Source organism: Neodiprion fabricii, chromosome 4 (genome assembly GCF_021155785.1).
Source record: "Neodiprion fabricii isolate iyNeoFabr1 chromosome 4, iyNeoFabr1.1, whole genome shotgun sequence".
Taxonomy (NCBI): Eukaryota; Metazoa; Arthropoda; class Insecta; order Hymenoptera; family Diprionidae; genus Neodiprion; species Neodiprion fabricii.
In genome coordinates this window covers 27,894,750-27,909,617 of record NC_060242.1, presented here as the reverse complement: position 1 = coordinate 27,909,617, position 14,868 = coordinate 27,894,750, and the positions used below count along the sequence as shown (strand labels likewise).

General features: G+C 46.7%; 1 protein-coding gene across 1 annotated transcript in view; it reads left to right on the top strand.

Annotated features, from left to right (window-relative positions):
• LOC124179707 (roundabout homolog 2-like) overlaps nt 1-14,868 on the top strand; it is a 213,806-nt gene that overhangs the window by 99,901 nt on the left and 99,037 nt on the right. The window contains exon 2 of the mRNA XM_046564382.1: nt 247-555. Within this exon, the coding sequence (XP_046420338.1) occupies nt 247-555 (309 nt within the window). The remainder of the gene's footprint in view (nt 1-246; nt 556-14,868) is intronic.

Below are 14,868 nucleotides of genomic sequence, written 5' to 3'. Positions count from 1 at the left end.
ACAGGCTACACCAAGTAGCCACAAAATACCAAAGTCTAGACACTGGGGTCGTTGTCAGTCACTGCCGTAAACTCGACGAGATTGATTAATCACTCCGAGTCAAGGTCTCGACGCGGACGATGGTCGCAGGTAATACTCGGAGGCGTGCAGGCAAAACCACACTCGAGATAATGAGTTTTCTACCAAGACTGCCTCCTCTGTCCGAACATTTTGTCTCATGTAAACGTCTTCCTCGTTCTGTTTCAGCGCAATATCGATCGCCCCGCATAACGGAGCACCCGTCGGACATAATAGTGGCAAAACACGAGCCGGTCACCCTAAATTGCAAGGCAGAGGGTAAACCGGAACCCGTCATCGAATGGTTCAAAGATGGGGAACCCGTCAGGACGTCACCCGGTGACGCAAAGTCCCACAGGGTCCTGCTACCGGCAGGTTCCCTGTTCTTCCTGAAGGTGATGCACGGGAAAAAGGAACAGGACGGCGGCGTCTATTGGTGCGTCGCTAAGAACCAGGCCGGAAGTGTTACCAGCAGGAACGCCACGCTGACTGTTGCAGGTAAGACCGTAAAACTTGAACCTTTATCGGTGCACTAAATATGGCGTATTTAACGCCGGGCGATGATCGTAAGTCAGGATTAACGGATCAATGGATCGGGCCAGATCGCAGGGACATTGCGGTCCGGTGAAACGTGGTGCGACCAGTCTGTACAACGTTACATAACGAAATTAACGGTCGCGAGTAGATTGATATTGCCTGGTCCACCCTCGTCAGAGAAACGATTCATAGCGTACCGTACATGGTTAGGTTAATTTACTAGGTGTGTTTACTTTAGTATGCAATTACGACATTCGCGGCGCCTAACTTATCGCCATAATAAAACGCGATCCTGTCCGCCTTCCCTGCCGCATCATTGCGTTAAGAGGACAGCGTCGCGTCGTAGTTATTTTTACCAAGGTTTCAGTTCACTGATCACCGATCGGTAATGTGGAAAAAGTGACGAATAAAGTGTCCGGGCTTGGGACATGCTTGTTGACGCTTTCGATTGGCAATGCAAATCTAAGATAAGACCGATAAAATCGCCGCGATCCTTTTTAACGGAGGCAAATGTGATTTTCGTGGGGCGTTTTAGCCAGATTTATAAACCAGATACATAAACCGTATCTAATTGTCAGTAAAACAAACGGAACGTCCCGCTATCACCAAGTTGCATAATTCCGGTGTAAAAACTCTCGCCAGGGTAATTAGCATTAATTATGATACGATAGTACGGAATTGTTGGAACCACCTAGCGGACGGCGTAAGGTTAACCGGCTTGTTTACAATCCCCTTACTTATCAAACGGCACAATTCCAGCACACCTTCGCTATCTTATCCGGGCTAAACTAACTCGCACGAACGCCACGCGGAACACGAAGCTGCGGGTGTATCGGATAGAGCTTTTAAAACCGTGTCGTTTCGTTCTCGCGGCTTTTACACCAATTAAAATAATACTCCACTCGCCTTTGGTACGTATAATAATTAAATCGAACAGTTTTGCGCAACTAAGTGGCATTTCTCGTGAGGGGGAATGCAGGAGCATAAAAATCGTGACACGTTTGGGATTTACGACTCCATTCGTGATGTGTCCCTTTGTCTCGCGGCACAGACGTCGCGACGTTCGGCTTTGTTTCAGACCTGCTACACCTTTGCCCACGCGACCGACCCTCTTGTACGAAGTGCCACTTTGGCCCGGCCAGCTTCGTCTCTCGAACGTCGACCGTAATGGCGAGAGTTTGAACTGTTTCTCGTCTAGGCGTGGCCCCGAGTTCCTATCTGGTGCTCACCGTCCCGCAACATGCTTTACGCGCGTCGGCAATAATTTATCAATTTCTTTTCCCCCGTTTTTTCCTCATTTTATCTCTCTTCCATTACCTTCCCCACGTGTCTACCAGCCACTAACGGTGCAACCAGCGGCCACAGGACTCGTTTTAGTCAAGGTAGCTATTTCAATATTTTCTGTATCGATTCGAGCGCCATGTACCAACATACATATTACGTGCTTTATGCGGCATCCACGATCCGCCCGTAGCGTGCGATATTTCTTTCGGTTTGTTCGGCATATTGAAATTACTTTGCGAAAGAAATTCAGAGGGATGGAAAATCGGCGACTTGGTTCATCAGCGAGGATGAAGATGGAATGGTATACGCACGGTTAATATTAATAACTAGGGGAAAGTGACGCGCGGTATTTGGGAAATTAAATAACCCTCGTCCAAATTTCTCAAAGTTATGTACGTACGGAAGTTTGGAGGGAATTACAAGAGAACTTTTGCACACGTGACAGTATGAGAAAGAAACTTGCTTCCTCGGTACTTGACTGAAACTCAAATAAACGGCACGGTAACTAAAATATTTGGTCTACATTTCAAACAGAATACAGCTTATCTTAGTAAGCTCTCCAGTCTGTATAATAAATTAATCTGTCATTGGCAAAGATTTCTCATACTGGATCAAGCAGCACCGGCAGCGGACTTGTTACGTCTGGGTATACGGATACGCGCGTACAAGCGAGGGTAGTAGATATGCACGCATAGTTTTAATTGCTTTGATAATAAATCTGTCGATAGTCCTCAGCGATCGCGCAATGACAGCAATAACAAAACAATCGACTATCTCTGAACTAGAAGATATTTATGTGCACCTAGGCGGGGATATTAACCGACCTATAAATCACTCGCAATCGTAGGACACGTAACACTGCAGACGACCTACCCGAACGAGATGGACCCATAGTTCTGCCGTAAAACCGACACGTATCTCAGCTATAACAGCTGAACTACCGTAATACGGACTTTGTTTACAGTCGCCCATTCGTTTCGTCGTCGTGATAACTAGTCACAATACGTGTAGTCGATGCATATTTCAAAACTACAGACGCCTACCTGTCCCCTTTCCTCTCCTCTTTGCATAGTCAAACTTTGGAACGACGACGAGCATGTTTGGCCGCTCCGTATTTTCATCGCATATTTGCTACAATGACCATCGCATAACTTCCCGTGCACTACAAAAGCTCGGTAAACTGTCCGTAGACCAAATGAGGATCCACGTAATTCTGATTTACGAGCCTCACCCCATCTACAAGGACCTTTCGACTCAGCTGATCAAACAAACAAACCCGGAATCGTACCTAGCTTACGGACGGTGTAGGGGAGCAACAGACCGCTGTGCTACACTCTCGCATTTCGAACTCTGTTTAGCGTGAACGCGTTCGCCGAGAACTCCGATTGTTACTTTTCTGATAAGAACGATACTTGAAAAGTCGGGAGGTCGAAATGGATACAATGCGACCCGCGTCGGCGGCAGTTTTGACGATGGAGCCAATTCTTAACTGATGAACGCGCTTATTGTTAGTTCCAATGGTGGCTAATTTCTTGGTAGACACAATTGAACCGATCAGCGATCAAGGATGACCCTTGATCCAGCGATTTTGGTTAAACGTACCGCTCGCAAAGGCGGTGCCGCGCTTGCGAGGTCGAGTATGAGCTACGTGAGTGTTGAACGAGCGTCAAGGACGGTGACCCTTAGGACGAAGGTAGGTACCGAAGCAGAAGCTAGGAAGCTACTTGCATTACATATCGAAGGTGTGTTTGCGCCAGTGTGAATGCGCGGTGCGCTCGTGCGTGAGTAAGTGTCTTGGGTTACCAGATCCAAGCGTAGGCATACAATATTTCAGGCATAATACCTCACGCTTGTCTTACAAGACACACGATATCTCCGTGCTACGTTATACTCTTAACTGTCAACGCCTCCGGATAAGATACACTTTCAAAGCGGCACGTTTCGAAATCTGCCATACTCCACGTTGGACGGGAAACGCTTATTCGAAAAAACGCGATAGCAACAAGTGAACGGTCTTTTTAAAAAATCACTTCAACATCGATTCGTACTTTGAACGTCGCAAGATCTACTCTTGCTACGAGAAAATCCCGGGTCACATAGCGAATGGCTATGAATAAACTCCCGAGGTGACTCCTGCAGTTACCAAAGTGTATATTTTTATAAAAATGCAGAAGCTCGGTTGGTCAGCTACAGCATGAGCGTGCAAGTACTACGCAGGCTGCGGATACGGTTACAAGTTCCTTGCGGAGTAAAAAGTTTGAATAAAATACGCGCTAGCCATGTTAGGCCGTCCAAGGAACAAGAAAGAAGGTCCTGTTTAGAAACAATGGCGTTGTGTCCGACCGATGGTGCGGTGTTGTGCTGTGCTGTACGCCTGTCCGCCCCGAGCTGCCTTTGCGGTCTCAGGTGAGTTAAAGACAATAGGAGCGGCCACCTACTCTACATACGGCCCCATTAAAACAGTAAGCCACGCATTATAATATACTTTCGAAGTTCGACTCTCCGACTTGGTGGCAAACTCCGTTTCGGCGGCACAAAATCCGGTTATACGCTTTGCGTTCCTCGAAATAAGCTGGGAATGCGGGCAGAGACCGCGAGTGTTCGAAGGGAGGATCTACAATATTAATTGATCGTTTTGACTAACGGATGAATTTACCCGGCAAGAAGCTGTGCTAGATCCTCGTAATGACCCGAAATTATACCGAGTTACTACAACTGAGTATATAACAGGCACAGTTTCAATAGTCTCCAATTAATCTTCTACCCAGGATCGAAACAGTCGTGGCTAGAGAAGAGAATGAAAAAAAAAAAAAAACAAGTACTCGAAACACAGCTTCGAACCTTGTAATCAACGTCCGTCAATCGATTATATTAATGACATGTGATTATCGATACCTTAAAGTGACTGCGCATATACGTATACATATATATATATATATATACATTATATATATTTACACACATCCTCGCGATCATATACATAGTTATGTACAGAGAACGGTCTTGGTACCTCTAACAATGATGTTCAAGCCGAAAGAAAGCATGTTGGTCCGATGATTTGCGCTTTTATTAGGGTAGGTCATATATTCGAACGTTGACAGGTATATGTTTTGATGGATCTATATGTGTACCCAGCGTCGGCAACGGGCCTTCGAATCCTCACCGATGATCAAGTCTGGATGACGGTGTCTAAGGGTATGGGAGGGGAGCGTGAAATTTGATGATTTAATAATTTAATTAGAGGTAGCGTGGTTTACGGTTAAACATTACCACACGGCGGCGGTATACCGGGCGAAGAGAAGAGCCGGAGTTAAAGCATCGCTCGCCTTTCTCCACCCCGTGGCCGGGGGCTGATAATTTGAGAATTTCGTCGAAGCGGGGCTGTTCGCACTAGACTTGATGCAGAGGAAGCGAATTTCACCTCCATTAGCTAATCACTCGAAGCTGGGCTCAGCCGGTGTGTTTCGCTTTTGTTTCGTGTACCGATACCCGTCTTCGGCGAAGTAAACCGTTCCAGCTACAAAGGTCCATCAACTAATGAGTTACTGTAAGGGACCACGGAGTCGAGATATATACGCGCACGCACACCTATACACGAGAGTTGCGAAGCACGCGGTCAAGTCAAGGATGAGGCGAGTCGAGAGACGAGTTCGTCTAATTAAGATTACGCGCTCAGGAGCGCGGAAAATTAAGCTCCTTCGAACTCTCCACTGAATGGTAACGACCCGGAGTCTGGTCCGCCTTGCGACCTCAGCTTCTTGTCTCTTCGAATCTCGAGCTGCGTCAAGATACTTTACGGCGAACTTGGTTTACTTCCACCATAGGCGTCGATATAGCGAACAGAGAAAACTGTTTTAGGAATAATTTTTAAGAAGTAGCGGAGAGGTAACACCGGATTTTGTGAAGCAAAGTGTAAACAAGTTGCGCACTATCTCGGTAACAACGGAAGATTTAATATCGGGACGCCTGGAAGATTATCCTTTTTCAAAGAGTTTCACGTTTTACGAGAAAAATATGAGGCTCAATTTGCCCGATATAGTTTCGACGGGGCAGGTTGGGATCCTCGGTTGGCAAGGTGAGTCTGACTTTGATAGAAGCACTTTGGCTCTCTCGTATCTCGCCTCTACGCTTCTCCTTGTACGTATCCTTCCTTACAACCTGCAATCTGGACAGACGTTCGAAGTGAGCACCGTTTTAATACGCGATCTTCCGTCAGCCCGTAATTTAGGAAATTGAATACCGACCCGGGGATGCGGAGAAACAGCGAGGATAGAGCCGAGCGTGACGACGGGTCCGAGCATCAAAATTTGTCAACTATTCGCCGGCGAGAAAAGGGGATCATTACTCTTCGTGCCGCACGAGCCTCGCGACGAATAGTCATCGTCGTTACAACACACCTCGTTGTCTCATTGCACCGCTGCACGCGACCATTTTTTTTAAGGATGCAGCGGCTTTGTCGCAAAGTATAATACAACCTCTTCGTTCATTAGTCGAGGAGATAAACGCGTCACCTTTGTACGACGCGAAGCGTATACGCCGTGTAGTTTGACAGCGAGAACTACTCTTTCGAAGGGGAGCTCGGCGTCTAAAAGTTTCCTACACCAAAATGCTTTATCTGCGGATCTAGAAAGCCTTTACTCGATAGAGATGCTACGATAATTGATGTCTTCCTAACCGGTCGGTTGGTTGCCTTTTACGGTTCGACCGTCGTCGCCGTTTGATCAAAGCCTTGCTTCTCTCGCTATCCGTACGCCTGTATCACGGACCCAGAGAAGGGGCCTGTTTAGTAAGCGATAGGGCACCACCGCCGGTCGGCAGGTACAGAGCACTGGGGTAAGTGTTTGATGAAACGGAAGGAATATTTTAAGTGACGATCCTTTTCCAGATAGTATTATCCTCTCGCAGCGAGTATCGGAGAATCCTTGAGACCCTCCTCGTCCACGTCCGTCGCGTTGCGAGGCTTCTTTCAGCTCTTTCCGAGGGTGCAGAAGCAGGTAAAGTTACCCTCCCGCGTACGCGCACTCAAAACCGGAGAAAGGATTCGTTTTCCCCGTTGCCCCCGCGAATAAATTCTCCAACGGCCAATTACCTATGCCTCTTTTTACTCGGCTTCTTCGAAAGCTGCCGCCAGCATTTGAAACGGTAACCGTAACCTCGCGACCCTCGTTCAAGCACTCAGTGCTAAATTACGAAACACACTAAAATAAGTACGAACATTGCTACCAGAAACTGTAAAGTCTGACATAAAACAAAAAAAAAAAAAACCCGTGAACCTACAACAGGCACCGATAACGAGTAAAATGGACCGTATCAATTCCGTTTGTCCTAACGGCGGGACTCTGTGAATGTTCGCACTCAGAATGTTGTCCATCGCTTGAAAAGTGTGTATTATTCACGGTGCGTGAGGTAGTTGACTCCTGCTCAGCTGATGCCTGGTGTCTCCTTTCGCCTGTAGCAGTCTCCTCTCCTCGCCGCCTCCAGCATCTTTGGAATTTAAATGAGCGGTTCAGATTTATCGGTACGGCGCATGCGCGCTGGTCGGAAGCACACGCGATGACAACTTACCGCATCAGCGAAGTAATTTGATACACATGTCAGTTACCGCGGGGGATTATCGTGTCTTATTTTCTTGTTATTTCTACGGAAACACCCGGGGACGTGGTGACTCCACGCGCACGGCGTGGTTTTAGGAGGTAGAAAACCAGTAGTTTATTTCCAGATGAGTTTTGATTTACAGTATGGCCCATCCGAATCCCCACGTACGTACGTGCGGTGTGGTCGGGAAATATTAAGCTTCTACGGGGCGGCAGGTGTTTTTGATATAGGAAACGCTTTGAAGTTTCTTCTTACTGCAGACACGCAACGACCCGGGTTGCCCCTAACTTTTGCCGCCCGCTTTATCCTATTTCGTAATCCCTCGCCGCACGTTGTAGCGATGTCACCCCCTTCTTTCGCCTCGTCGTTTTTCAATCCCGAAAAAGAATCGAAAAATAAAGAAACGAACGGAAAATCAGCCGGAAGCGTCACGCGGATCGGGGAATAAATCGAATTAGCGACTTCCCCGAGAAGCGAAGCACACGGTTTAGAGCCAGTAAATTCTACCCAAGATATCCAGTCGCCGGAGACTCGAGGCTACCACCGGTTAATTTAAAAACTTTAAAACCGCGCAGCCGGAGCCTCGGCCGCAGCCGTTGAAATGATTTTTCAGATTCTCGTTAGGGATATTTCTTCGTCGCATTCCTTTCCCGCGATCGGAGAGTCATCTGGATGAGGTGATACCGCGCCCCTCTCCCTCTGTGCTCGCCTACAGGACGAAGGATAGCCGGCATAGGCGTAGCTCGGTGCGCCGAGCAGATAGGGCATGAAATATGGCGCATTGATGACCGATACCGGACCTGCGGAACCGCGGACGTCGTCGCGCCGCGTCGATTTGACCGTGAATAAAAGTGGAAGTTCCCTCTTGAGGTTTTTCCGCGCTCCTACGCCGGAGAGAGTGAACGTTTTGCGGGACTGGCCGAGTAAACCGACCTGATCGAGCGTCCAACTTGGAGGTTGCAGCATTGTTTCGCCCCTCGGCACGGCGGCAAAGCCGGATCGCTGTGAGAAATCACACGTGATAATCGAAGCTCCGGCAATAATTCACCGAGATACAGAAACCCCGCGTGAATTGTCCCCGCGTAGCTGGAGCTGGTAAAAGGAGTACGCGGATCCCATGGAGTTCACGAGGATCAGGTCCTTCCACGGGGCAAAGTGATAAATTTCAAATACGACGCGAACCCGCGACGCCGCGATTGTCCGGGAAATTGGCGAACCTAGTCGGCGGTGCCTCGGATTGTACCCGGATTTTTATTTTACCTCTTGATCCGTGAATTGGGGCCTCCTTTCCGCTTGCTCGCAACGATATTCGAAAACGACTGTCACGCGATCGAATCGTGCAGCGCACGATGTTCGTACACCGTCATCAAGGACGAAACTTGATCTTTTGGAAGCTCGTACCACGAGTCGCTGGCAAACGGAACTACGGGGGTGAGTAACGGGTAGAAAATCTCTTTTTAATCATACCCCGGCCGGTATTACTGATTACAGATTAGGCTGATGGAGAATATCATGCCAGTCACCTAACCCAACCTCGTACGTGGATGTAATGCAAGAACAAGCCGCGTAAGCTCTCCGTACCCTTCTGCGCAACGCTTTATACGATATAACGGCGGTGTATAGCCGGCGGTTCTTAAACTGCATCAATTGTACAGGGTCTGTCGTCAATCAAAAGGCTTTGTAAATGAAATTAGGTCGTTTATACGCGTGTAATGGACGCGTGTATACATCGTGTCCGACAATTGACCTCGGAGCTGACAATAAAGCCCGTATATCGCGAGCCGTAAGAGCTTCGTGTAATCGAATGAAACTTGATGATACGCGACGAAAATCGGCCGGAGCAATATACAGCTGGGGGTATTAACTCAAAGCGGACCGGGTATCAATTCATCGCAAAAATTCCCTGCTCGTTGCGATCATTGTGAACCTGAGGCTTTATTTACACATTAGCACTGATGAACTTCATCTTAACTTTACTTGAAAGAATTTACTAAACCGAGATCGGTTTGTGGGTTGGATTGAGATTTTGATAAAAAAAGCCGGCGAAGCTGATTGAGTCTAATTGACGAATGAAATGACTTTAGTATCTGGCCGTTCTTCAAACCCAGCTGTCCGCTTATTTAATTTTACGCAATTGCCACGCAGGCGCGGTGATACAATTTTTTAACGAGGCATAAAAATTATCTGAGCAGTTGCAGACGCGGGATTTAATGCTCATGAGCTATATAATCGTCAGGCATAAATCTGCAATGCACATAGGGACTGATTTGTATGCGTGAACGATGCCGAGGATTGCTCGAATAAGGCTTACATTAGTTTCGTTTCGACGGGAAGGAACTGCAGCGGTGGCTCGTTATGATTAATATCATTCCCGGGGAATTTTATCCTCGATTAATTGCAAGACATTGAGCATTGTTAGGGTTCTTACCAAAAAGCCAATTGAGCTGTTCAGTAACAATTAACTGGGTAATTAGATACTCGAAGTGATGGATTTTTACAATGCGCTCCGGAGGAGAGGGAGAAATACGAGAGAACGAGGCTCGGGGAGGGAAAAACTGGGCGAATTGATCGAGCGAGCTGAAACGGTGGTAACAGCAGGCCTCGGGGACAAGACGGTGTTATTGATTTTCCTAATTACAAAGTCGTAGCCGCAATTAAAAATAATACACCTCCGTATACCAACGAAACACGCGAGACAGTTTCTGTACGCGAACCATTTTATTTTACGTCTCCAAGCAGCTCCAAGGTTAATTATTACACGACGGTATCAGATATCTATGCAAATTTTCTCTGCATGCTGTAGATAACGTCGCCAAGTTCCTGCATGATTGATTTCGACCCGACTAACGGACGACGAGACGTAGGTGCATTCTACCGGCCGTACGTTCCGAAACAACCTGCAAATTCGTTAATGCGTAAAATTTGCCCGCAAGCTTGCCAAAAAAACGGGAAATCGTGTTATCCCAAATTCAATCCCTCGCTAGATTTGAAACAAATGTTTTCGCGGCAATACCGTCGGCTATTTAGAGACGCCCGGAGGCTCTTCCACCCCTCGCGAGTCATTAGAATAATTTTGGGGAAGGGGGCCGAAGCACCGGCGTCACCCTTGCACGAGGGTTCGCATTGTTGCTCGAGGCTCTTACGCAACAAACAGCTCCGGGTTCCTCTTATTTGTGCCCCTTCCTCGCCTCTGCCGCACCCTTGAAACCCGGGAGGTCGCGATTATTTCAAGTGCGATATTTGAATTTAGGATTTTGATTTTACCAATTCAATCGGCGCCGATCTCCGCGAAGCTTTCGCCCGATTATACAAACTCGCGTTTGGTATACGTACCGCGCACTTGGAATCCTCCCTCCCTGGCCTCGTCATTACCTACATGCAGGCTCGCTATAAGCGTGCGGATTTTTAACAACGTTGAAACGTCCGCGACTCCGCCCGAAGAACAAAGAACTGGATTCCGGGAGGAATTAAATCGGAGATTCGATGCATATTCAACACTCGGCGGGGAGAGCGATCTGAATACGGATAAAGAATGCCGCATCGGCCTGAAATAAACGCGATTGCGACTGCGGAACGCGGCAATGACGGACGGATGGACACATACCCGAGGAGACGGATTATACCTCATGGAAATGAAGATAAATTGGAGTAAATAAGTTGTAATGGGTATAATGCCGCTGCTGTTTAATCTTCGTTAGAAGGAAAGTCAAGCCCGTCTTATGGCCCGGCGCAACGCAACTCTGCCAGCTTGGCAGTGCGGCTTAGCTTGATTAAGCTCCGACGTCTTTGGAACGTCCGTTTTTCGGAAATTGTTTCAAATTAACCACAGTCCGTAACATATCTGGGTCACTTGTTAACCAACCGCGACCCAAAACCGTATCGACCTCTACTCTACACTTGACGTGACGTAAAGTAGAATTCGGGACTCCTTTGCAAAAAGTCCTCGAAATTTACGGAGAATCTACTTGTGTCCTGCAAAATTCTTACAACTGCTATCTTTATTATTTTTGATAATTCATTTCGATCTGTGTACTTTGTGATGACAAATTATCATTATTATATTTGGCAAAGCTTTTACTCGCACCTAAAGTAATTTTGCTTGACTTTGATCCGTAGTAAACAATTATTCGAAAACCATACTTCTTCGTAAATAAAAGTCCTAGAATCTTTTATAACCAAGCAACGTGGGTACGTATGTAGCAACGTTCGCTAATTGAGATATACAGGGTGTTCAATCGTCGGAGAAAATAATCTCCAAACATCCTCGAAGATTCAAAAAATACCTCTCCGCTAATTGAGGCAAAGTGTCACATATCACAGGCTGGAATAAACCACTCAGAGAACGCTATCGTTAACGGAATATTATGCAAATATTTCCAAATTGCCCCTTAAGTATGTCCTAAAATAAAACAAGTATAATTACCCTTGAATCGAAAAATGCAAAAAAAAAATAAATAAAAAAACGACACGGGCTTAAAGGGAACATGCGAATTTCGAGAACAGGATCTGCTGCCATGGAAGTACCAGTCACGGTGCGCTGGCTAACGACCCGGTATCCATCCTCCCCCTCCACCCTCGGCTCAATTAGACCATTTAACATTTTTTCCATGCATTTCGACTACGCGGGGCACATTGTGTCGAGAGGCGGGAGGGGCGGGGAAGGGGGGGGGGGGGGGGGCGTTGGAGAGGGAGCCTAGGAATCATAGCGTGGCACGTGGTGCGTACATCTGTCGCACCCCGTTTAATTTTTTCCTCTGGCACCATCACCCGTACTACGCGCTTGTACCCCCATTGTCGAGACGGGCTACTAATAGAGGAACCCTAGGATTTTTTACGCGGCACATGTTGGGCCCCGTTTCGTTTTTTCCCTCTCTCTTTCTCTCGTTGAACGCTACTCGGCGTGATTCGCGCTGATTGCGCGACAGAGCGGGGCAGTAAGAGAGAAGTCGAAAGGTGAGAGAGAGAGAGAGAGAGAGAGAGAGATGGAAAGGGATTAAATGTATAACAAAGACGACGAAAGGGTCGGTGGAATTAATTTTGAATTTTTTATTCCACCGTCGACTTTGACGCGTGCTCAAGGTTTCGCTGGATTATCACCGTTTGATTTTTCTCCGCTGCGGTGATTTTGTTTTTCTCTCTTCTTTACCTGTCAACTTTAATAACGCTTTTTTGCATTCGCTTCTCACGCTAATTGACACGTGCCCGTGGGTATACATATGACGACTCGTTTCGAATCGAAGATCAATCCGACTACCGAGTCGTTCGCGATTATCGCAATTATTTCTTGCTATCTGTTGAAAAAAAGTCGGGAAAAAATTTTTGTTCCTCCCCCAGGATCGTCCCATTCTCTAAATTAAATCTCGAGTGTTCGGTATGTTGAAAAAATCCCTACACATCCACACCACTGACGGGAGACTCGGTCGTATTTTTTTAGGAACGAAATTGAAAAATGCCGACAATTTACGATGACGTCAAACCCCCTTCAGACCCGGGTCTACGTTATGTTTTACACACACATGGTCTAAACATACACGCGCACCCAAATGTATTCACACGTCTAGTCTCCTTCTTATTGGATTCTCAGTATACGTATACATCTAACGTACATGTGTATTCTTGCACTCGCAACAAGACAAAAAGCATTCTCCTTTTATGAAGGTCCTTCTTTTCTGCACGTATTTTTAATACACGGTATCCACTGGGCTTTTGCGTGTGCGGTATATCTATACCCAGCGTCCGTCGTCCGCGTGGTTGGCAACCCTTAACCTCCCCGTTCCTCGCTATGCTGCTCGCTGAAATATGACACCCTATATTAAACTCCGGGCCGAGAAATTATTATTTTTTTTTCTCACTCTTCATCTCTTTATCTCGTTCTTTTTCTCATCTTTGACACCCTTTAAGGGACTCCCGCAGCATGCTCGGCGTAAGCAGGGTACCTAATCGATCAGAAAATCAAGAGATTATTGAATCGCGATATTGAATTTAATACACGCGACTGGGGCTGTTCGGCTCTGCTCCTCAGCCTTTGACGCCACGGAACCTCCCCAAGCACAGATGTGACGACGATTCTCTTATAATACGTATCCCTGAATAGTGCCTGTACCTATTACTCCCAAATCGTCGATGAAAACGCCCCTGTTCTCCACCCCCTCCGTCACACTCCGCACAGGGTGGCTCCGAAATTATACATCCATACTTTCTAGAACTGTCGTTCATTATTATTATCATTGTTGGCACTGCGTGAGTTTCGTTTTATTTCGAATAAGGAAGGGAGGATGAGCGAATGATCGATCGAGGGGATTGAAGAGTCCAATGAAATATTCAGTTCGCCAGTTTATTCAGGCTGAACAAATTCAAAATTTTCCAGGTACCCTTATTTCAATATTCTCAATTCACCGATATTTCACCATTTCAAATATTTTATGTATATACCTGAAATCGGAATATTTTTTGGAACTCGTTCTTCGTGACTGACGCCGAGAAAAATCCAACCGACTCTCCTTGATCAATATTAGACAAAACAATCGCGAAATATCACTGTTTGAATTGCGAGAGTTGCAACTCAAGCTTTTGCTTCAAATTAACGTACAATCAAACTTCAAAGCGTGATTACTCACTCTTTTGATTCGGTCTAATGTCGGCTGAAGTATACGGAGTAAAATCAATCCAGTCCAAAAGTCGAGAAGTATTATTACTATTTTTCTACACTATTAATTACCACAAACGATCCAAAACTTGAACAATAAATCGCAAAGTTGATTCGTAGCCTCGCGCTTGAGCCTTTCACGTTTCCTATTGCCCAACAGTTGCTTCCGGACAATTCGGAGGCCATTCCGCACTTGTTAATCTGTATACGATTTGAAACGGTAGCCAGGAACAGTGACTCACTGTCTGTACCCATTTCTCCCGCAAATGCGGAAAGCTAAGGGTTTGCCACGACGCGACGTACCATGGCGAGATTTTCATTACCTCGACCATTAACGGGTTGAATTACAGGCCGACACCGTTCCCCGTGTTCCTAGGAAACTGTCAGGGTTCACTGCGAGCGTTACGGACCCAACTCAACGCTGTTTAACTCTGATTTATCCTTGTTAAAGTCGGAGAAAAACCGGCTTACCTTCCCAACGGTGAAAAGCTGCGGGTTGGTGCTCGTTTTGTAGTGTTGCACATTCCTTGCGCTATCGGCCAGGATGTTCCACGGTGTGGTGGTTATTTTACACGGAGACAGGTCTGCAGATGCCGCATGGAAAATCCGCGTTGTTTGCAAGAACTAGAATCTCACAGTCGCACGTGATGTTCGCTAATGGTTACCTAATAAAATTGAACACTGCAGGGCTTGTATGCTTCGTACTAACTGTGCCATGGTAGATCAGGACAAAGGAAGTCGGGCCAAAC